At 37.6% G+C, this 26,241-nt stretch overlaps 1 protein-coding gene across 1 annotated transcript in view; it reads left to right on the forward strand.

The window, feature by feature from the left end:
* Positions 1-2,735: 2,735 nt before the first annotated feature.
* Positions 2,736-26,241, forward strand: part of stox2a (storkhead box 2a) — a 128,600-nt gene continuing 105,094 nt past the window's right edge. The window contains exon 1 of the mRNA XM_041223819.1: positions 2,736-3,802. Within this exon, the coding sequence (XP_041079753.1) occupies positions 3,460-3,802 (343 nt within the window). The 5' untranslated portion in view covers positions 2,736-3,459. The remainder of the gene's footprint in view (positions 3,803-26,241) is intronic.

The raw sequence follows: 26,241 nt of genomic DNA on the forward strand, positions 1-26,241 counted from the left end.
TATGCTATAGTGGGGAGCCATAGTTACAAGACCGTACTATTTGTGTTCCGCCTTATAACCAGTGTAAAAGGGCTACTGTAATGGCACTATGAAGCAAATGGGAACCACTACCCTACCATTTTATAACCGATTCCACAGTATAACGAGGTGCGTTATAACAGGTGAGCACTGTATACACACACACACACACACACACACACATATATATATATATATATATATATATATATATATATATATATATATACACACTGCTGTGCAAAAGTCTTATATGTTGCGTTTTTCTACTCTGATGCATTATGAGCATCAACAATTTACTGAAAGCCTCCATTAGTGTTTTCTACTATTGTAACAACCATGACTTGCATAAAGAAGGAAAAACATTGAGTGAAATAGCTCACATCACTCAATTTTCAAGGTGTTGAATCCGAAGCATAATCAGCAAATACAGAGACACATAATTTGTAATTAACAAACCCAGGACTGGAAAACGCAAAAAGCTGTTAACAAGGATGAGCTATATTTGAAGATAATATCGTTAAGGGATAGAAAGAAAACAAGCATTGAATTGACCACATAACTGGTAGAAGGCACAGGTGTCATGGTCCATCAAATCAACACTACGAAGGAAATCAGGAATTAAAGGGTGTGTTGCAGTAAGAATACCTGTCACAGGGTACCTACAGTGGTCAAAGGTGCTTTGGACTGTTGATGGATGCTCATGCCAGAGTGGTTGTAATCCTATTCTCTCCCAGTTGGAAACCTTTGTATGGTGCATTGCATTGGTCTTTGTCCTATAGGGTGGGGCAGGTGCTCAGGTGTTTGACAAGTCCATACAAAGACTTTACAGGCTAGGCTACTTTTAGGAATATCTTGCCCTGGTTAACACATTTTGATTGCTTTAGTGTGCATTTCGTACCCTACTACACAATGTATTAAGGTGTTTTTTATGTTTATTATAATATGTGCAAACACAGTTGACTTGATATGGACATCTTATTTGTAAGCATATCCTTGGATCCTATTTCTGAATAGTAAAACTGGGTTAAAATGGAACAGAAGGGGAACAGTTATAGTAGGAAGCTGCTAGCATCACTCTTAAGAATGCTGCATTGTTGAGCATTGTATCGGATGAATAGCCATTGCAATTAGGACATGGCGATCAGTAACCATAAAAAACAATGCTTACAATAGTGGTAGAAGTTGAGGAATGTGAGTATAAAGCCTAATTCTGCTTAATAAAATACAACTTTTAACAACCCTGCTATGTTCTCTTTCACAAAGTAAAAGCTCTGATAATGTTAATGGGAACATGTTGAGTTTTGTACAAATATATAATGTACTCATCTTCACACAGGCCTATCTGGATATCTGCCAACGTTCCTGTATCATTAGCAGATCGTCAGGGATGTAGGATTGTTCTAACATGAAGATTCCGTGCCAATGCACAAAAAGAACATAAAACATACTACAATACATAACAAGTAACTGTCTCATGACAACATGGGACATGTATCACAATTATAAACTATTCAGTACTGTATTACCTGTTTTTTAAAAAAAAAAAAAAAAAATTAAATCCTATTATGATTCCCTAGCATACATCTTACAGTCAGGGCTGAATTAACCCACAGGTTAATAAGGCTTTAGAAATCCAAATTCACACATAATTTTTGCTTGGGACGTCCTTAGGCCCTCATTTTGTAGGCCCTCCATTCCATATTGAAGTAACAGCTAAGCAACGGTAGCAGGGCCATTGGAAATATTTTGCCTCATTAGATATTGTTATGTACAAATTGACGTCATTAGCAACACAAATTGTAGCACCCTCGTGGTCAGTTAGCAAACTACTAACTTAGTCTTCAGCCTTCACTAGTTGAACACTCTGTCTTTTACCTTGAGTCGAATACATTTGTTAATTTTACATAGTTTGATGGCATCATAATTTTGTATGCAATATGTAATACATACTTAGGCCCTTCCCTCCTATTGCCTTAATCCCCTCATAACCTTGATCCGGCCCTGCTTACAGTATGCACTGTTGTGTTGTTATTTAGTATGCATGTACAGTATATATATATATGTGTGTGTGTGTGTGTGTGTGTGTGTGTGTGTGTGTGTATGTATATATATATATATATATATATATATATATATATATATATATATATATATAATATATATATATATATATATACGGGTGTACATGTACATGACACTTACATGTAAATTAAAGACTTTTTCAGTTGAGGTTAATTTAGATAGTCATGAATGTCATGTTAAATGATGTCCTCGTTATAAAAGGTTGTTCATTTGCTGTTTCCCATAGTAATTCATAATAAATTACACTTTTGCTGACATTGGTGTGTTTTAACATGCATTAACATATTTATTACTATGCTGTAGCACACTTTACCACGGTAATGCATCAGCGTAACTTTAAGAAAAATCTTCAGAAAGGACAATAATTTAAAAAATAAAAATCTGTACAAATATAGTAAACAATATTTACGCTAATATTTTAAGTGGTCTGCAAATAGCGACCGGAGAAAACTGCATTTGACAGAGTAGGCTGCTACCTGTAGAAGAAAGCATAAATCACATCTGGGCAGATTTACAATGAAGTGCGTTCCCCTTCATCTGTTGCGCTCTGCCTGTGGGACTCGCGATGTTTGCTGCTTGTCTGCCTGTAGGTGGAGTCATTAAATGCATCTGGTTAGCCCGTTTCTCAGTGGATGAATCTGCAGTATTGTTGCAGAGCAGCCGGTGTGGGGTACTGTGGAAAGGTTACACGAATCGAAACAAGAGGAACAGTGGCGAGCGATTTAGCACTTGTAAATGTGTGCCTCTCAGACTGTTGTCATTAAAGGCCAGCGACCAGCATTGCAATAAAGGAATCCTATAAAGTCTGAGCAACGTTTGTCTGTTGCAAAGGGAGACGAATTTCAAAGGAAATCCACGGGAAATACAGCGGTCAGAAACTGATGCAGTCATCGCATGCTGCTAACCATTACTCCAAATACAAAACAAGCTGCTTTAACAGCTATGCAGGACTAAGATGCAGAAGAAGTAGGTCACTGACACGAAATGCATTTTGCTGCAGTAAAGGTGAGAAAGACTCAAGAAGTGTTTGAAGGACTGAAATAGCAATGGTGCACATTGGTGATCTTTCTCACCAACATGCCATATTTAGCCAAACGAGATTGGCCGGTTTATTCTTAGCAGCTTGACTAATCGATACACAATAAAATCCGTTGAATAATTCAGGGTAATATTCAACAAAGCACAAACATAAACGGGAAAGCAATACGTTTATGCTACCTGTAAATACATTTAAACAAGCGACCATGGTTCTTGTGTAAAAACATGAATTTGCTTTGGAAATGCCACGGGGTGACTAATAAACCATTGTAACAAATACGGTTTACTGCAGTAAACATCATATATTTTCTATAAGTTATGTCTGCGATGCATCAGAAAATGGACGAGTTTGTGCAGATAGCCCCCCATTCCTTGGCTATAGTGCTGTCTCGGACTGGTGCTGATGGCTTTCCTATCGTGAGTGAGAAACTCCAGCAACACCACACAGGCTACGAAATTTTCGCAGACTTCAAAGCAGAAAACATGCAACATTTCTGGAACAAAAAAGTTACCGACGCTGTCCCAGAAACGTTTTTCTTGGGCTGGATCGATGACCGTGTCTTGTTAATCCAGGGCAAAGAGGACCACCTGGAGGTGTTGAGGGAGGGCTGGATGAGGAGATCGCTTAAACCGCCCCGAGGCTTCGAGATCAAATATCTAGGTGAGGACTACAAATTTAGTCTACAAACTGACAACCATACAGTATTTTGCATTCCAGTTACTGATTCACATAGAAACCTTGACTCTGTCACCTGCACAGCGCTGCCCAATATTGGTTAAAACTCGACTCAATAATGCAGTGTCACTGCTACACGACGGTAGTTGTCTTACAACAATGCATCAGTCATTTTGACTGTCATGTTAATGACCATTTTTGTAAACTTCGTAATGCTCTGTCTTCTTTGAATACAGTCTTGTTTATGCGAGATGAGCATCATGCTGCGATGTCAGTACAGTGTTGCAGGGGAACATTTGGTGGTTGTGGCGATACTTGAAATCTAAATAATCTTTTAATGGAGAAAAAGACAATGCGAAGTAATGTTTAACGGTATCTGAACATACCCGATTTGTAGCTGAAGGCAGCATGTCTCTGAACCTGTGAAGCAGGCATATTGATAATATTATGTGGTAATTACTAAGCTCCCTACTGGCATTCAACAAATTTGGCATCCAGCATTGTCTTTACACACATGCTTTGAATACAGAAAAACATAGAGACATTTTTCTTTGACAGCAGCAATATGGAGCACACATGGCTTGTTCCTAAACGGCATCCCTGACATTAAAAGCCTTGTCTCCCTGATTCAAGTCAAAATCAATGATGGTGTTTGAGGCAGACTCTTAGAGCACTCTTAGAACACTAATGCCAGGTAGTTAACAGGCTTTTCTTTCCAGTGTTACACGAAATTCTGGATTTCAAAAGTGATGATGCAGAGTCCTACTCCCCAGATTCCATTATAGCAGGTTATTATTGAGGAAAGGCCATATATAATTTGAGAACAATTTAAGCAGACTTCTTAACTTAAGACTTAATTTGTTGCTATGGTGTAACTTCTGACAGTGTTGTGGGAGATATTTGCTATTCTTTTTTTTTACTAACCCTCCTTTGTGCTAATTTGTTAATAACATATTCAATAATGGCTTACATACAGTCAATTTGATTTGATTAGTCTGAATGGTGTTTTTTGTTTTTTTTTAACCAATTGACAAAGCATTTAACAAAGGGTTGAAAAATAATATTTTAGAAATATTTGTCTACTGCCCTAAAATACAATTTTTTTTTTTTTTTTTTTTTTTTTTTGGGGGGGGTGGGGGTCAAATAATCTAAGCCTCCGGATGCCTTATTGTGAATCTTTAAAGCACAATTGTAATGTTTGAGATTAAACCTGGATATCCTCCCTGTTGCTTCCTGCCTTGATCATACAGTATGCGATCTTATCAGTGGAGAGCATTTAACACAGATGCATTCTGCCCTTGCATGTAATCTTACACTTAAAATGTGGTAGACAAGTTTCCTGCACAAAATTCCATTCAGGAATAGTCATCGTCACTTTCGTTATTTTTTTGCAAGAATGAAAACATTTGCAAGTGGGTGAAACTGATATTAATTGTTTATGCCTTTGGAAGTCATTTGTGTTAACCTGTTGTATGGAGTCTTGCACTATGCTTCTAGCAAATATAGCTGATTATAATTGCATTTCAAACTTAAAGGATTTGCATAAATATATTTGCTAAGTATTAAAGAGAACCAGAAGTTCAGCAGAGACAATACAAATAACAAAGCTATCTTAAAATACCTATATGCTGGGTCACAGCAATATTCTACTTTTAAATCCACTTGCGAGTGACCATGAACTAGACCTGTGGAACATTCCATGAAAATGTAGCATTTATTACATTCGTCATCAGAATAAAACTACTGGCAAGTCCACAATAATGAACTGTGCATTAGGATCGTCACATAATTTGTGGACTTGCCGTTAGTTGTAACACTGGTGTCAGTGTAACAAACATTACATTTTCAAGGCAAAGTTGATAGTACTTCAATCAGATCTAAGAGACCTACCAGCTTAGCTAAAGTTAGTGACCTACTAAATTAATAAACACAGAATCCAAGAGTTCTGTAGAGAAATAGCATTCAGTTGAGTTAAATGGTTAAGTGCTTTTAACGTTTGTGCACTAATAGGGTGCCAAGGCATTGTTACACTTTGTAAATTAATTTGTGGTATCCCGTGGAGATTCAAACAACAGGCTTGCTGAGTCAAACAGAAAGCCAGGCTAAGACAAGCAGCGAAGCTCAATTACTTTTTGGTAGAGGGGCTACTGACTTTTCTTACTGGAGCAACAACGGTGCAACAACGGTGAACGCCATAACTAAACAAGATTCAAAACAGTATGTGGCAAAGAGACTCATTGAACTATAGCCTGGGTGTATTTTGTATGGGGATTAACGAACTCCAGTGAGTCCAGGCTCTATTAAAATTAAAAGGGCCTAGCTTTTTATAGTCTCAATAGCAATGTACAAAGCATTACCTTTGCGCGCAAACAGTTCAAGTGCTGTTGCCTGAAGAAGCTCGAGTTAATGCATAGCTCAACCTTTGAATTCTTTGTTTAAACAGGGTTATGTAAACAGTTGGCTTCAGTGTACTATGAAGTATAGACCTGAGGGTCACTCATAAAATATGGGCTTTTTTAAAAATGTGTTCAGACAAGAGGAAAGTCGTGTGTTTTTTGCTTCTGATTTTGACATTTGTCAGAGTGGAATGAATAGTTTAAATGGCACAGTTTCAGGTATCCGCCTGATTAAAATAGTTGCCTGGAGCTGGAACTGTTTCTTAAAACAGGAAACAATGGTTATTGTGGATAGACACTGAAGCTTTTACATAGAGAGATTCAAATAACCAAAGAGTCAAGAGTAAAACTGGCTGATATGTTTGATACACGACTGAAACAAACAAAAACAGAAATGAACTGATTTAAAGAGCAAGTAGCGGGGTTCTGGAAAATATAGTGTTACACATCCCCATGTGTTGCTGCAACTGTTTAAATAACATGCCTGGAATTTTTCTTTTCATTGTTAACATCTTGACAACTTTTTACACTTAGAACTTTAAAGTCTGTTTCAAAGCTCTTTTCAAAATGTCTGCTGTAGTGCCCTGATCATGTAAGGATTATTTCTCACAGTGCCAAACAGGTAACACAGCAATAACGATCCATGGTGTGGTATGGAACAGAAAAGCCACAGCATTTGTTATATGTGTTATTATTTATTTATTTATTTATTTATACATCTCTCTTCCTGCAGTGATTTAGAGGACGTATCTCACTAGAGTTGCCATTTTGAAAAGAGCTTTGAAACAAACTTAAAAGTTATAAGTGTAAAAAATTGTCAGGATGTTAACAATGAAAAAAAAATACAGGGACATTATTTAAACAGTTGTAGCAACACGTGGGGACATATAACGCTATATTTTTCAGAACCCCCCTACTCATGGTTGTCTCTGGAGTTTTTGGTTCTGGACGAACCAGCAACGTGTGTAGAGTTGGCAGCTGCAGACTCGGGTTCCGGTAGTACTGTCGGTGGATTCCGTTTTTTCTTTTTGCAACAGCTACCGACGGCAACCAGGGAATATTAATGCTGATGATGTCATCACAAAGAGGCAGATTTTTGATGTTGAATGACTGTATACACATTCATAAAGTGCTTTGCGACAGTCACCCATTTGATCATTTTATGAATAGCAATGTGGACGACTTTCGTTAGTTTTAAACGAAATTAGTTTTATTACGGCAGTCGGCAAGTTCTTTTATGAATAGGGCCCCAAGTGAATATAACCACTGTGTATATCATGGTAACACATACACTGTGGACAAAACAACCAGGGATAGCCAAATTCAACCCACCACATAATAGCTTCAAAATGTTTCGATTGGTTGTGTTTTGATCTAGTTAAAGCACAGTGAGACCTCATAAAATGAACATTTCATGGCACACCATTCAACCACGCACCTGTTGTGTGGTCTGTGCTATTAACAAGGGCAACGTTGGCAGCTTTAAACAAACAGGGGGTACCTTGGAAACTAAAATGAAAACAATGTTCCCATTCTAATGGTGTTAACTGAAGGCCCAAAATAAGCAGCATCTGGATTTGGTGTTTTGTGAAAGGAAAGCACGGTCAATTCACATTGACTTCACCCCTCCAGTGCAGTTAGTTATGTTATGTTCCTCCTTCCTGACTTGCATACAGCATTGATTCATTCTGAATGGTTTAATAGCTCAATTAAAAAAAATATTCAGCGAAAAAAGCCACTTTACAGAGCGTTAAAAAGGGACCAAAAAGAAAGTACACAGAAAGAGTACACGGAACTGCAAATGCAAGTCAAAAAAGAAGTTAGAAAGGCCAAGCGAGAAATAGAAATAAACATTGCTAAGGGGGCTAAAACCAATTCCAAAATGTTTTTCAAATATTACAACAGCAAGAGAACATTCAAAGAGGAGGTTAAATGTCTAAGAGATACAAATGGCAAAATCATAGCTGAAGAAAAAAAAATAGCAAATATATTAAATGATTACTTTTCACAAGTTTTTACAAAGGTGGATACGGACAACATGCCCCACATGCCATCCAGTTCCTATCCAGTTTTAAATAACTTTAGCATAACCGAGGCAGAAGTGTTAAAGGCACTAGGAGCTCTTAAAATAAACAAATTCCCTGGGCTGGATGAGATCCTCCCAATAGTACTCAAAGAAATGAAAGAAGTTATTTACAAACCGCTAACCAAGATCATGCAACAGTCTCTTGACACGGGTGGTACCGGCAGACTGGAAAATTGTAAACGTAATACCGATCCACAAAAGGGAAACAAAACTGAACCAGGTAACTACAGACCAGTAAGCCTGACTTCTATTATATGCAAACATGGAAGCTATAATAAGACCCAAAATGGAAAATTACCTATATGGTAACAGTGTCCTGGGGGACAGTCAACATGGTTTTAGGAAAGGGAGATCGTGTCTAACTAACCTGCTTGATTTTTTTGAGGATGCAACATCGATAATGGATAATTCCAAAGCATATGACATGGTCTATTTAGATTTCCAGAAAGCTTTTGACAAAGTCCTGCATAAAAGATTAATTCTCAAACTGAACGCAGTAGGGATTCAAGGAAACACATGTACATGGATTAGGGAGTAGTTAACATGTAGAAAACAGAAAATACTGGTTAGAGGAGAAACCTCAGAATGGAGTGTGGTAACCAGTAGAGTACCACAGGGATCAGTATTAGGTCCTCTGCTATACCTAATCTACATTAATGATTCAGATTCTGGTATAGTAAGCAAACTTGTTAAATTCGCAGACGACACAAAAATAGGAGGAGTGGCAAACACCTTTGCAGCAGCAAAGGTCATTCAAAATGATCTAGCCAAGATTCAGAACTGGGCAGACTTAAGGAAAATGATATTTAATAGAGAAAAGTGTAAGGTACTGCACACAGGAAATTAAAATGTGCATTAGAAATATCATATGGGAGATACTGAAATTGGAGAAGGAATCTATGAAAAAGACCTAGGAGTTTTTGTTGACTCAGAAATGTCTTCATCTAGACAATGTGGGGAAGCTATAAAAAAGGCTAACAAGATGCTCGGATACATTGTGAAAAGTGTTGAATTTAAATCAAGGGAAGTAATGTTAAAACTGTACAATGCATTAGTACAATCTCTTCTTGAATATTTTGTTATTGTGCGCTATAAAAAAAATATTGCTGCTCTAGAAAGAGTGCAAAGAAGAGCGACCAGAATTATTCCGGGCTTAAAAGGCATGTCATATGCAGACAGGCTAAAAGAATTGAATCTGTTCAGTCTTGAACAAAGAAGACTACGCGGCGACCTAATTCAAGCATTCAAAATTCTAAAAGGTATTGACAATGTTGACCCAAGGGACTTTTTCGACCTGAAAAAAGAAACAAGGACCAGGGCTCACAAATGGAGATTATACAAAGGGGCATTCAGAACAGTAAATAGGAGGCACTTTTTTACACAGAGAATCATGAGGGTCTGGAATCAACTCTCCGGTAATTTTGTTGAAGCTGACACCCTGAGATCCTTCAAAAAGCTGCTTAATGAGATTCTGGGATCAATAAGCTACTAACAACCAAACGAGCAAGATGGGCCGAATGGCCTCCTCTCGTTTGTAAACTTTCTTATGTTCTTATGAATACTTTCAACTCACCCCAACTACTGAGTGGTAGCAAATTCTTCATTTCTATTGGAGACTCCGCAGACAGGGAGGGTTGCAAGATTTAAAATGAGATTACAATTTGATACGGAGGATTGTTCTTGCTCACTTGATTTAAAGATGTATTACAGTTAAATAGGGAGGATTTACACGTTCGTGAGATTTAAAACAGAATTACAAATTGTGACGACATTAAAAAAAAAACGCCTAGACATGCAAAAACCACAGAAGAATATGCCTGTGACCATAAGTATTTTGTTGTGGAAGACAGCAAAGGAAAGATGGCAATAACTAGTGTGCAAGTACTGTTGAGTTACTATACATATTCTCATGAATTTTGGGAACAGAAAACAAAAATCTCATAAAGTGTAGAATAAGCGAAGGCCCCGTAAAAAAAGAAATCAGGGTATTTGCATAAAACTCCAAAATAGCTAAAAATACAGAAAAAGAACAGCCCTAAATAAGTGTAAGCTAATGCTATTTTGGTTTGTAGACCTGTACTAGTATACCATTGTAAGCATTTCTGTATAAATAGACCAAAGTAAATTGACATTTTTGTTTGAACAGGCAGGTTTTATGTGAACAGTAAACAAACATGCCATGGCAATAACTTTATTATTTGAAGAGAAGCTGTGGCAAAGTGCCCGCCCTTTTATGTATTTTGTGTTGTGTGTTAATGTTGGTGTATAGTCATTGGTACACAGATATAAACAGGTCTGTGTAACACGAGTGTTTAAAATGTATATTTGTATTTAGGCACGAGGATTGCACAGAACTTCATGTGCAAGTAAAATGTAATAATATGTGAGCACGGGGAATTGCACTTTATTAATTCACGTGCAGTTGTACCGTGACTCCAACTGAATGATTGATTAGCAGTCGAGTCTCGGTACAGCTGCATAAAAGCAGCATGTTTTCACCCACTTGGGGTTGTGTGTTCGGTGAGTGGAGAACGGGATTGGAGACGGAGGTAACGATAACACTATGTAACACAATTTTTGTTCCTGGGTAGTAAGTGTTATTTTCTAATTGCTTATGCCTCAAAAGTATAGAAAATGGCTATTATTCCCCACAAACTTTGCTTTTGTGACCAGGACAGTGATATTTCAAAATATCACTATTTCCAATGGGAAAATGGGCAAATGTGTGTATAATTGGAAATCTCGGAAAACTACTCACTTCTAAATCTTTTGTAGTCATTTTTGTATTACTTAAGCATAAATACATGTTAAATTGGATTCATATGTTGTTTTTTTCTGACTTTATGTGAATGAAAAGACAAACATTTGCCCATTTTCCCATTGGAAATAGTGATATTTTGAAATATCACTGTCCTGGTCACAAAAGCAAAGTTTGTGGGGAATAATAGCCATTTTCTGTACTTTTGAGGCATAAGCAATTAGGAAATAACACTACTAACCAGGAACAAAAAAAAATATTTTGTTACACAGTGTAATAAGAATAGTTAAAGTATCAACTCACCGTGTTTGTCTGTGTAGTCTGTTTTGTTTGTCTCTTTTGTTTTGGCGAATGTGCCGTGTCCTGTGTTTTTGTTTGTTACAACCTTTCTATTTACTGTTCTATTAATTCATTAAATGCTGAGCGAGACCATTCGTTCAGCTCCACCAAACTCCACCTGACTTTCTGTTTATTTCATGGTTCCTGTTTCTGGTCTGATGTCCCCCACTCCGGCCGTCTGTGACAGAAGCTTATAAGGGTGAAGGTTATCCCCACAAGGGATATTGTGGAGGAGGATGTAACATGTGTATCATAATTTGGTGGGGTTATGGTGGCTGTCTGTCTGCCTGCTTGACTGTCTGTATGTCACGATTTGTACGTATGTCTATCCAGTTATGATACATTATAATAATATTTTGTTTCAATAAACACATGTACGGAAATGTAAGGAACCCATCAGTAGACAAATGTAATGTTTACATTTTTGTTTAAACAAATACATACTTCAGTCTTACCTATAATATAATTGACAAACCTGTTGCCCAAATAATGTTACTTCCAAACGCAGGTTCTTCTATCGGACTATCATTAAACATCCCTGTTTATGAACAAAACTAATGGATAATTAAAAGAATAAAAAGCTTTAAATTTATTATTTTTTTTTTTTAAATGCATGGCCTGTTCATCTTCAGATCAGACAGCCAGCAGCCTCTGTGGTAAGTGTCAAATTGAATGTGTTTTATTTGTAATTCACTCCCATTTGGCAGGGTGCGTTACTAGAGATACAGTAGTAGTCAAAAGTTTACATACCCCAATAGAAATTTCTAATTTCTAGAAATTTCTAGAAAAAAAAAATACCCTTCAAAAAAATAAACGCATAGCAGATATTTTTTCTTCAATCCTGTAAAAATTGCAACAAAACTTGATCAAAATAATTGTATTTTATTTAAACACATTTTGCTGACAGTGTGTCACATTGTCAGGATTGAAAACACATGCCAAAACGACAACACACATGAATATTCCCAAAACTAACACCATTTGCTTAAGACTTGCAATATTCATGTGCATTCACTGCACGTGCAACATGCTGAGATGTGGCTATAAAAGTGGAGGGTTCTCAGCTTGCATGTCTTATTGGTGTTCGCTGTAGACACATTTGAAGTTATGCCTAGACTTAACAAGGCTCAACGGAATAATGCTGTTGTGTTGAACATTTGGAAGCCGGCAAAAATCAGTCTGCCATGGCATGGCGTCTGAATGTTTCCCAGAGCACTATAGGATGACTTTGGCACCGATACCAGCAACGTGGAACAACACTTGACCGCCCAAGATCCGGTAGACCACGTGTGATGACGGTAGCCCAGGAGAGATTTATATGCCTACGTCATTTACGTGATAGGTTCACCACTGCAACCTCTAAAACAACTGCAGTAGCAGGAATGCATAGAATTTTCGACCACTGTCATAAACCGCATACGGGAGGCAGGTATCCGAGCAAGAAGGCCAGTTAGAAGAATGATTCTTACACCATAACATTCTCGACTATGACTTCAGAGTATGGCCCATACAAAGATGGAGAAACTTGGTGTTCAGTGATGGATCCATATTTCTGCTACAGCGTGCAGATGGAAGAGTCCGGGTATAAAGGCGACGTCATGAATATTTTGTGGCCACTGTGTGTGACAGGTTGACATGAACCATCGTAACACCGTTTTGCAGCATGACCATGCACGACCGCACACAGCCCGGGCCACCACAGCTTTCCTCACTCAGAACAATGTTTAATTGCTTCCCTGGCCATCTCAATCACCAGATCTGAACTCCATTGAGCATTTGTGGGATGAGCTTGATCGGCATGCGCGGCGACATCACCCCGAGCCACAAATGTTACAAGGACTTTTCCAGGCACTTGAGCAAGAGTGCGTTGCCATTCCCCGGCATGTTATCCAGGCTCTGATTCGATCCATGGGCAGGAGAGGTCAGGCCGTCATCGATGCCAAAGGTGGGCATATCCGTTACTGATTTCTGTTGACCTTGAACTTTGTTTGACCTTTGAAAGTGACTTTATTGAATGTCTTAATTATTTCTGTACAGGTTAGGGTTCTCAAGGTTCTGTCTATATTACAACGCAGACTGCCATACTAATGCTATAAAAAGTACATTCAAAACACTACATTTCTTTTTTTAAGAGAATAATTATTGGAAAAATCTTTTGTAGCAAAAGTTTTGCTTTTGTGGATGAGGAAACAATTTACAAGAAGTATATGTCTACAATTATTTATTTTTGAAAAAAATGCTAATTCAAAAGTATTCATACCCTGACAAGGAAAATGAAATTAATATCTAGTTGAAGCACCTTTAGCAATAATATCCTCTTTTGACCACCCAGCTGCCCATTTATTTTGGCAATTTCCGTGTTAAAAATGCTCTTTTTTTGCAGATTTTTCATTCTTACCCCTCAAATAAGCAATTTGGACAGTTTTCTAAACATATTTTGCTATATATTTTTTAATACAGTACACATTTTTTATTGTGATTATGATAAATGGAAATACAGTATTTCAATAGAACTTAAATAACAAAATAACAACAATGTGTTTGCAATTGTAGCATTATAATATAGATCACAACATAACATAATTTCCAATGGCAGCGTTATATAAATATAAATAACATTATAATACTTGTGCAGGTATATCATTTTTTTTAAATTATTTTTTGTGTGATAGATTTCAAAGCAGACGCACTTCAAATCCTCATCAATGCTAACATCTTAATCTAGCACATATACATCAGAAAACTAGCTTTGCAAATTTTCAATCACGTCATATACAGTATCTTCCTCGGTTTCAGGCACGGGTGTATAGTGCTGTTATATGAATTATCTGTGAAATGTAGGTACAATAAATAAATAGGTACCAAACCTGACAAGGCTTCCTTACAGCCTGTCACACCAAATAAAACAACAAATCTACTTGTTTTATTCTCTAGATATACAGGCATCCATTTTTCACTCTCAGCTGTGTATATACAGATGACCCGGTCTGTCAAGCACATTTCTTAGGGACTGCTGCCATCTGCCAGTAACAAACAAAACTGCATATATTTTTACAATACAGTTTTCTTATTTTTTCATTGAAGCACGTTAAAAAGGCATGTTAAACGTTACAGATGCACATATAAGCGCCTGCACGCTATTCTCATGGGAGTGACAAATTTGGACTCGCATGTGCTCCACGTGGAAATCATGGGAAAAACAGCTGGGTGGATAAAAAACTAGGATATTTGTCAGAGCTTTTGGCATGATTCTTTAGTGATTTGTGACCATTCTTCAATGCAAAATCGTTCCAGTGAGAACTTCTCTTGTGCACAGCCTTATTTAACTCATACCAAAGACTCTCAATTGATTTGACTGTCGCTAAAAGCCAGCACCAACCCTGGACTACACCACTGCACTACTGTTTCACTAACTTCTGTATAATTTACCACTTGCACTCACTGTGTGTATAAACATCATTGTGTAGGGCCAGTTACTGTTATTTGCAGCACTATTAAAGAGCTGTTTTTCACCGTGAACTGTGTTGTTTGTTATCACTGAGCACTGCATCACCTCTACACCTGCACACTGCAAACCACTTTGCCATACTGCCCCGTAAAAGGTATTACCACCTCCATGCTTGACAATAGGTATGGTGTTATTTTCACCTCACCAGACTTTCTCCAAACATAACGACTATCAGCGTGACCAAGTCGCTCGATTTTTGTTTCATCACTCCACAAAACCTTTGACCAGAACTCATATCCATCATTCAAAGGCCGTTTTACAAACTTTAAGCGATTGTCCTTATAACAGTTTCCTGAGTGGCTTTTTCCTTGGCCTGCGACCATTGAGACCTTCACTGTGCAATACTTGACCTCTGGTTGAAATGGAAACCCCAGTCCCACTTGCAGCCAGTTCACTTTGAATATCTTCGGCAGTCAACCTCTGATTGTTATTAGCCTTCCTCACAGTTCTTCTACTTGTTCTTGGTGAAAGAACCCTCTTCCAGACCGAGGGAGCGTTGTGACACTACTTGAGTCTTGTACTTCTTCATAATAGAAACAATATTTGAAATTTGGATACTGAAATGCTTGGAAATCTTCTTCTATCCTTCTCCAGCTTTATGACAATAAATAATGTTCTGCCTATGGTCTTCAGGTAGCTCTTTTCGTTTTCCCATACTGACTTATTGGTAATGACAGCAATCATCCTATGCCTAACTCTAGAATTTTCTAGAATTAGGTTCTGCATTATCATATTTAAATTTTTAGCACCTTGTAGTACTACTAGTAAAATACTATTATAGCATCAAAGGGTATGAATACTTTTGTATTAGCATTTTTTGGAGTTTTGCAAAAAAAAAAAAAATGAAATAAATCATTTTGCAGCAAAAGCAAAGATTTTGCTGCAAAAGATTTTTTCCTAAAATGTGTTGTTTTCGAGAAATGATACATTTCCATTGGGGTATGTAAACTTTTGACTACAACTGTGCAGGTGGGGATATGTGCAGGCCACTACAACCTCTCTCCTGGCCAGATCATTAACACCTTGGTTCTTGTACATATTTCAAACCTAAAATGCTATTAGATCTTAATCTAACTCCTAATAATAGATAAAGATAACCTAATTAAACAAATGACACAAAAACATAATACTTTTTCAACATTTATTTATCCACTCAACGTTCAACATTCAATATCCACGTATGAAAAAGAATGTGAACCTTTAGATTCAGTAACTGGTGGCATCCCCTTGAGCAGAAATGACTTCAACTAAGCTTTTCTTGTAACTGTTGGTCAGTTTCTCACATCAGTTTTATGGAATTTTGGTCCATTCCTCCTTACAGAACTGCTTCAACTCAGTGACATTTGAGGGCTTCCTTGCATGGACAACTCGTTTCAGGTCCTGCCACAACATTTCGATGGGGTTTAGGTCCGGACTTTGGCTAGGCCATTCTAAAATGCAGAATTTCTTCTTCTGCAGCTATTCTTTTGTAGATATGCTTGTATGTTTAGGATCATTGTCTTGCTGCATGACCCACTTTCTGTTCAGCTTCAGCTCACGGATGGATGGCCTGACATTCTCCTTTAGAATCTTCTGATACAATGCAGAATTCATGGTTATGTTAATGGTGGCAAGCTGTCCAAATCCTGAGGCAGCAAAGCAGCCCCAAACCATGACATTCCCACCACCATGCTTGACGGTTGGGATGAGGTTCTTCTGTTCAAACGCAGTGTTTGGTTTTCGTCAAACATAACGTTTCTCATTGAGGCCAAAAGGTTCTACCTTTGACTCGTCTGTCCAGAGAACATTGTTCCAGAAGTCTTGTGGATCATCTATGTGCTCTTTTGTGAACTTCAGACAGACAGCAATGTTCTTTTTAGAGAGCAGTGTTTTTCTCCTGGCTATCCTTCTATGAACACCTTTCTTGTTCAATCTTTTTCTGATAGTTGAGTCATGAACACTCACATTAGCCAAGGTGAGAGTGGCCTGCAGATCCTTGGATGTTACTCTGGGGTTCTTTTTGACTTCCTTGATGATTTTTCAGTTTGTTCTTGGAGCGATTTTGGTAGGACAGCCGCTCCTGGGTAGAGTGACTGTGGTCTTGAACTTTCTCCATTTATAGATCTGTCTGACAGTGGATTGGTGGAGCCCCAAATGCTCGGAAATGGTTTTGTACCCCTTTTTAGACTAATGAGCATCAATAACAGTTTTTCTGAGGTCCTCCGAGATTTCTTTTGATCGTGGCATGACGTGTTTCCACACACCTGTATGGTGAAGACCAAACTAAAAAAAGTTTTTCATCTCTATATAGGGTGGGCCTCCCAAACTCACCCTTGAAGATCTAAACACCTTATTTTAATTATCCCCTTATTTTAACACCTTATTTTAATTATCCCCTTAATTGAGCTGATAAAACCAGGGGTTCACTTACTTTTTCACATACACTGAATCTTAATTACTCATTGTTTGTCTAATTCATACATTATTTTGTTTCAAAAGACATGGAACTGGTTAATACAAACCCTATTTGACATTTAAGAAAAGTTTTGAATCAAGATGGCTATCATGGTAAAACTATGGAATTTCCATAATTGGGGTTCACAAACTTTCTCACTGTAGTAGTATATATTTGAAACAGACAGTGTCCTCTTACCTCTGTGCCCCGCTTCAGGCTTTAGATACTCTTGCATGCCAGTGCACTCTCTAAAGAGATGAAGTAGCATTTGTTACCAGTAAATTCCTTTTTTCGTAAGGCTGTGTTTCTATAGAGTCTCCCATTGTCTGTAGGATGCTGTGCGTAACAGTGAAGAGGCAATCTCATGAACAGCCAAGAGAGATAAATCAAAAACTGCTTCAGTACTCTGAGAAAGGGTATTTCTATAATTATTATTGCCCATTCTCTGCAATGTAACTAAAGAAAAAAATTAGCTGTACTTTTATTCTTTAAATGTTTTACAAACAGTTCACAAACCATGTTCGCTTTTCTGAATGAGGTACCTGAATTGAACCGCTCCAAAGCTTTTTAAAAAATATTTTGCAATTGGAAATACCCACAAAGCGTCACCGCTGGGATAATGAAGCCTTGGTGAAGGCTTCCAGACTTCAGACGGAATTCTCAGCAAACCGCATTACTCATGGAATAATGAGGAAAATGTTTGTATTGATTAACAACAAAAACTAGTGCGGCATACAAATCACGAAAAAGCAAAGGTATCCATTTTCTAATGGCTCCAAGAATGGCTGCAAAGCAATGCATGAAATACCATGTTTGTCAGATCCATTTTCAGAGAACAAAAAACAGAACAAACTTTAACCAATGGGAGAGTTAGGAATGCTACTTTCTGATCGGTCAATGTTGAGCAGGGGAAAGTTATTTTATGTAGCAGCTCTGCTACTAGCCGGCAAAACAAAAACAGTGCACCGTCGTATTACTGTATCCCGTGTAAAGGCCCGTACTCACGTAGCTGTGTCCCCTTTGTACTGCCAAATACCTCCCCATGATCAGAATCACAGTACGCTTGTTTACCTTTCTATGCCCTTTCACCAACTTGGCCAACTTCCGGTTGCGTCCTACCAGCGAGATGGCCCATCCCAGTGAAGGTGTATCACAAACCTTACTCAGCGCCCTTCCAGATCGGGAAGTAGATTTACAGCACAGATTCATTCTCACCCATGCACAATAAACTATTATTTTTTATGCTTTTTGCGCTTCAAATCGAAACAGCTGTGGTTGCAGTATATTAGGAGCTTTACAATCTGCATTTAATTTAAAGTTGCAATGTATCTGGCCAGTTATCAAGGCACAGGGGGTAGAAGCTGTAATTGGGTACCTTTTAGTATTAGCTTACTATTCATATCAGTCATAGGGCACCTGAATTCTGGAATGCTCTACCATGCACAGTGAGAGACACATCTACATTGGCAATTTTTTAAAATAAATTAAAAACATACTTTTATAATAGGGCTTTTATATGTTTTATAATATTTCCTTTTTATATAGTTTTATTCATATTTATTTGGTTTGAGTTCTTCATCTGTTGCTTTTATTTGCTTTAATTTTAAAATATTGTTTTTTCTTGCTGTTTTTATTTTTTGTATTGTTTTTATTGTACTAAATGTATACTTCAGAATGTATTTTTTCTTGCTAAAAGCGCCTAGGGGTGGCTTGTCATGAAAGGGTTTTATAAATAAAATTTGATTTGATATATACTTAAAACATGCCAAGGTTAAAATATGAGGACCAAACATTGAAAACATTGGTGGATTATGGAGATAAAAGCTTGGAAAGATATTATGTTGTCGTTTGTTTGTCGAGCACAAAAATATATTATCGTGTAATATGGAGAGATACAAAAGGTTATTGAGGATGTATTCACTGACTAAGGTGTCTATATAGGGGTTGTTGTACTAGCAAAACAGTCTGTCTAGAAAGGTGACAGTTCTTTACTGGGGCTTCCAGTTCTGAAGGTTATATAAGAGGTGGAAGTTACTAAACATTGTGACTGTCCAATTAAAAGATCAAAATGGCTGTTTGGCATTATGTGACACATGACACTGTACCCCAGAGTATTGATGACAAATGTGTTTAAGAGCTTAGAGAATCCCTTTTAATGGTCATCTTCTTTCACTAATTGTTCAGGAATTTAAGAAAAATAATCCAGGAGAACTGAACAAATCGAGCATGACCTTCTAGTGTTAAGTGTCTGTGTGAACCTTTTTGAACAGTTAATCATCACAACACTCGTCTCTTTCGGTTAGCAAAGATCAGAGCATGCTAACCTAATGAATTTTCAGTTACATCTTCCAAAAACAATACAGTAGCAGTAGCTTTTTGCTTCTGTTTAATAATAGAAACAGTAGTTGAAATTGGGATACTTTGTTAAACCAGTCGATTCCCATAGTCAAGCTATGGAGTGCTTTCAGAGAGATTCAGGCTGGCTTGAACAGCAATCCGAAGCTGATCTGACTCGCTTTTCCGGTCTTGAAAAAAGCGAACCTTCAAACTAACAAGTACTGCACATTTAGTTTGCATTGTAACTTCAGTTTTCTACATTTCAATTTTTTTATATTGTTTGAGCAAATGGACACTACTATGCTACGGTGTAAAATGACCCAACACTAATGTAAGTGTATACAGCACGAATACCCTGTATATTTCTAAAAAAGGGATTTAGTGGAGCTCCCTAATAAAAGTAAAATATCAACACAATAATTGTGTGAATATAGTAATTGTTACAGCTGTGTATAATGACATTTAAAACAGGATTCATTCATCTGACTTTTTACATATACGTCCTTACTGTGGTCCCACTATTGTACAACAAAATTAGTTAATTAAACCCGGTTCATTGTTTCCAAATCATGCACAGAAGCGCATTCTCTGGCCACAACATCGCATTACATTTTGAATTTACCGACCTTCCTTGATGAAAACTAATCCACGTCTGGGAGGTTTCTAGACGTCCTCAGCTTTTGACCAACTTTGAGGACATCTGGTTTTTAGTCCCGTGCGAATCATGCTAATGAAGCTTAGTCTGTTATCTTATGTTGTCGGTATGACTCAACAATAATTTTGGGCGTGGGGGGTGCAGGATAATGCCTTTAAGGTGAAAGGATATAATGCAATAAAGGATATCATGATGGGACAAGCTTAAAGGGTATTTCTGTTTTATATTGTTGAGTGGAGTCAGCAAACCCTTGGGATGTCTGATAGCAAGAGGTTGAATTTAGGAACTAAACAAAATGAACTTTTCATAAGCCATTGAAATGAACATCTGATTTTGGATCTCAGTTGAGTTGTTCTTGGTTAATACATTCAATTTATTGCCTACTGACATGCCTAAAGATTTGCATCTTTAAGCCAAAAAACTTAATATGAGATTGAGTGACCCCCCCCACTTCCAGGTTTCCAGGATTTACAACTGAGCCTAATTACATTAGTCACATCTGAGCTTTAGTGAAACCCTAAAAGTCACAGGCTTTGACATTCAACTTGAGGTTTCTTTTGTTGATTTAACTTATTATCTAACACATTACTACCAATAACTTCAGATTTGAGCTTTTCTCAGTGTAATTATTTGTATTTTTAGCCTATAACTTTTTAAATGCAATTTCTATCTCAGTAAATCATTCAGGTAGTAGTCTTACCTAATATACTTTATCATCTTTAGCTTCTTAAATGATTGCTTGGGTGTCAAACAAATATATTCAGCAAAAAGAAAACAACCAAAAAAAAACCCACTAACTTGGGTTGAATCAAAATATTTTTAAAGGCTGGCAAACATACAAAGTACAAAATAAATACAGCCTTTCCAATGGTTGCTAGCTTGTAATTAACAGCACAATCTTTAAATAATTACATGTTCTTTGCTTCAATGCTACAAAACAGCTGTTGTGTATGAGTGCAGCTATGTAGATATGGATTGATTTACTAATTTAATTCAAAATAAATGCATTACTGCTGCTTAAACTTTGAGAACAGTCTGTGTCTGAAACCAGTACTAAACCTGACACTTTAATATAGCTAAAGAAAAGAAATGCTGTATAAAAAACACTTCTAACTGAAGCATCGCTATTTTGTCATAAACCCAGATGTGCCACATGCAGCGTTAAGCCCATTTTGTTTTACCAACACATACTGTTGGTACAGATTAAATTGTTCTTTAAAAATTGTAATTATAACAATACCCTAGTGTTTCTGGATCTTGTGAGTGCCTTGGGCTGCCAATGAAATGAATAACATTCTGACCTGATTCAAACTTGGTTCCAGTTCTCTCACCTCAACAGTATTGCCAACTACATCTCTGCAGAAATCATGTGACAAACTCTTAGAAATTAAAGCGATTTGGCATTCCATTCATGAGATTTTATTTTTCAAAACATAAACCAATATTTCAATGCCAAGAGACAACCAATATTTTCAGTTGTTTTTTAAACCTTGTTAACGACAGCTTATATTGAGTCTCTAACACCTAAAATCTCTTACAAACCAATATTAGTGCTTCTGAAAATGCATAATCAGACAATCCAGATCACCATTCAGCATTACAAATTCGGTTTCGGTCGGAAGCTCTATAGGACCTGCCTGCCAATCATGGCTATGACAGAGAGAGTCTGTCGCGTCGGGAGGCGGGTCTTGGGGGGGACGGTCGATCGATAAAAATGTTCTTTTATTCCTTCTGTCTTGCCTTTCCAGGATACAACACAGCAGGGGCTCTACTCTGAGAGCTAGAGTAAATAAAGAACGACAGTGTCAGGAGCAAGTACAGGACAAGGTGGCCGGTTTTGTGATATGGTAGCAAGCGGCAGTGAGGAAGAGGGCAGGCAAGTACGGCTGAAGAAGACAGCCACTTGCTTGTGATTCTGCTTACCCATACTGGATAAATACAGTCTCTGGGACGTTATACATTTAGTTTTGGGGGAAGATGGGCAACCCTGTTAAAGTGTACTGAGGGTATTATAGAGCGTCATTCGATCTTGCGCCTTTTTATTTCTCTTTTTGATTATGGACTATTATTTCAGTACGTCACTGTATATAAAGATCTCAGGGTGATACCATGGCTGGTAACCCTGAGTATATCCCTGGTGCCAACCCACCGGGGTTGAATAAATCCTTTGTGCCTGCACTGCGTTTCAAAGACACGTTCTGACTCCCATGTTTTCAGTGAATCACCCACACCCTCCAACAGGGATTAAAGACAGAAAAAAAAAACAGGTGGTCTGCATTTATTATCTGTCCCAATATATAATTGGATATCAAGATACAGTATTACTTTGAATTAGCGCCGCAGCATTTATTTTAAATTCTTAAAAACGGCTGCGGCACTTAATTGAGGGCAGCATTTATTCGAGGGCGGCGTTCATCAGAAATACTATGGTTTTTGAACGGTGCAGTATTTTATTACATGATTTAAGGCATTTTAGAAGCGGCACCATGAGAGCCTCTGATTTGCAGCAATGTGTATTTGGGGGTTGAATACAGTACATTTACTGACCGTTAACGAGAGCCTATAGGTGGGAGTTGGGAAGTCAGGGGAGTACTGTACCAGCGAATCAGGAGTGTGTATTGGTTGCTATGGGGCGGGACAAGAAGAGGAGAGTGAATGGTAGTTGAGTGTGATGCAGTTGTTTTTCTTAACGAAAAATATTACCTCTGAATTTCGTTTTGATTTCTGTTAGCTAAACTATATACTACTCGGTTATTCTTTTTTTTTCTCACTTTAATTTACTTGCTTGTTTGTAATTTCTCTGTAAAAGAAACTTCTCATAGATAGTAAGCATGTTTTTTTAATTATATATATATATATATATATATATATATATATATATATATATATATATATATATATATATATATATGTACACAGGACTGAGTAAAATCCTAATTGAATAAAAAACAAAAGTACTAAACCCCCAACAAGAAGATATCTTCAACCAGCTTTCATATAGCACTTAAGCTGGGCTTACACTGCATGATTTTTGCAATCTGGAGATGCAGCGCAACCCACACTTACTGATTGAACTACAATTTCTCACTGTAGATCGGGGATTTCAAGAAACACACACTACACGAGATATCTTGTCGCGGACTGCGCCTATTTTCATTGCAGAATTGTAGACAACGTACAGTCATGCATTTTGAATATGTAAGTACTATGTGTGTATAATAGGACCATGGATATTGCTAATTTCGTACTCTGCAAATTCCAACATGAATACTTATATTTCTGGGCCATAGACTGCACAAATGTTCAATATTGCGATAAAAAAAACATTTATAACAGTTTAACATTATAGCAATATCAATATTTCCTTGACGTCTGTGTTCTGAACCAACTCGAGTCGAGATGCATTCAAAATAATAAAATCTCATCTGTTTAAAAAGCGCAACACTCGCTCGTAGTACAAAATATTTATTAGATTAAAAGATTGGCGTGGGAGATTGCCGGTCAAGCGATCTTCATCAGAATACCAAATTCTGATGAATAATTTGAAGACTTTTAAACTAATAAATATTTTGTACTACGAGCGAGTGTTGCGCCTTTTGAACAGACTAGAATACAACTTTAATAGTAGGCTACTACAAGTTTGTTATAGGTTTAAATATGCAACAACGTAATCTACATTCTCTCTATTTCTCACACACACAGACGCGCACCCTTCGTATTTTGAATAAATTAGCAATACAAGCATACAATAGGGGTTTGAAAGGGATATCGAATACGAGTGACGGTAGAAATTGATTGCCGGGAGAGCACACACTACCACACACAGTATCTGCTTTAGCGTTAACAAGTTATAACAATTATTTACTTGCCAGGTACCTGAAGTTCCAAAGCAATTTCACTTCATCTTTGTTCCTCCAATGAGCGATCATGATAGGAAGTGTCACTTATGTCAAAGACGGGCACAACCTTTCTCTTTGTCGATGTTGTTGCTAGCTTGTCCTATTGGCTGCTGGCAACATTCGTTAAGAAATCGGCCGTAGCCCCTCATACACTTCACAAATTGTTTTGTCGGGGACTAAAGTTTTCTGACATGTTAGAAATTTGTCGGGACATCGTAAGAGCGTCGGGAGATCGGAGAAGCCATTAACGGGGCATCGTAGACCCTCTCACACTTATCGATCATTTTGTCCGCGACAACCTCATTTTGTCCCTGATTTTAAGAATTTAGTCACCGACTCCTCAGCTCGTCGGCGATCAGCAAAAATCTTGCAGTGTAAGCCCAGCATTAGAGTGACCAGCAAAGCTGTAAGTTCCTCTGAGTTAAGTTTTCACTAGCCAAGCTGTGGAAGAGGTAAACATACAGCCCTTGTTTTATCCTGTGCCTGTGTTAGAACATAAGAACATAAGAAAGTTTACAAACGAGAGGAGGCCATTCGGCCCATCTTGCTCGTTTGGTTGTTAGTAGCTTATTGATCCCAAAATCTCATCAAGCAGCTTCTTGAAGGATCCCAGGGTGTCAGCTTTAACAACATTACTGGGGAGTTGATTCCAGACCCTCACAATTCTCTGTGTAAAAAAATGCCTCCTATTTTCTGTTCTGAATGCCCCTTTGTCTAAACTCCATTTGTGACCCCTGGTCCTTGTTTCTTTTTTCAGGCTGAAAAAGTCCCTTGGGTCGACACTGTCAATACTTTTTAGAATTTTGAATGCTTGAATTAGGTCGCCACGTAGTCTTCTTTGTTCAAGACTGAACAGATTCAATTCTTTTAGCCTGTCTGCATATGACATGCCTTTTAAGCCCGGAATAATTCTGGCCGCTCTTCTTTGCACTCTTTCTAGAGCAGCAATATCTTTTTTATAGCGAGGTGACAGAACTGCACACAATATTCAAGATGAGGTCTTACTAGTGCATTGTACATTTTTAACATTACTTCCCTTGATTTAAATTCAACACTTTTCACAGTGTATCCGAGCATCTTGTTAGCCTTTTTTATAGCTTCCCCACATTGTCTAGATGAAGACATTTCTGAGTCAACAAAAACTCCTAGGTCTTTTTCATAGATTCCTTCTCCAATTTCAGTATCTCCCATATGATATTTATAATGTACATTTTTATTTCCTGCGTGCAGTACCTTACACTTTTCTCTATTAAATGTCATTTGCCATGTGTCTGCCCAGTTCTGAATCTTGTCTAGATCATTTTGAATGACCTTTGCTGCCGCAACAGTGTTTGCCACTCCTCCTACTTTTGTGTCGTCTGCAAATTTAACAAGTTTGCTTACTATACCAGAATCTAAATCATTAATGTAGATTAGGAATAGCAGAGGACCTAATACTGATCCCTGTGGTACACCGCTGGTTACCACACTCCATTCTGAGGTTTTTCCTCTAATCAGTACTTTCTGTTTTCTACATGTTAACCACTCCCTAATCCATGTACATGTGTTTCCTTGAATCCCTACTGCGTTCAGTTTGAGAATTAATCTTTTATGCGGGACTTTGTCAAAAGCTTTCTGGAAATCTAAATAAACCATGTCATATGCTTTGCAATTATCCATTATCGATGTTGCATCCTCAAAAAAATCAAGCAAGTTAGTTAGACATGATCTCCCTTTCCTAAAACCATGTTGACTGTCTCCCAGGACCCTGTTACCATATAGGTAATTTTCCATTTTGGATCTTATTATAGTTTCCATAAGTTTGCATATAATAGAAGTCAGGCTTACTGGTCTGTAGTTACCTGGTTCAGTTTTGTTTCCCTTTTTGTGGATCGGTATTACGTTTGCAATTTTCCAGTCTGTCGGTACCACCCCTGTGTCAAGAGACTGCTGCATGATCTTGGTTAGTGGTTTGTAAATTACTTCTTTCATTTCTTTGAGTACTACTGGGAGGATCTCATCCGGCCCAGGGG

The sequence above is a fragment of the Polyodon spathula genome, chromosome 2 (genome assembly GCF_017654505.1).
Source record: "Polyodon spathula isolate WHYD16114869_AA chromosome 2, ASM1765450v1, whole genome shotgun sequence".
Classification (NCBI taxonomy): Eukaryota; Metazoa; Chordata; class Actinopteri; order Acipenseriformes; family Polyodontidae; genus Polyodon; species Polyodon spathula.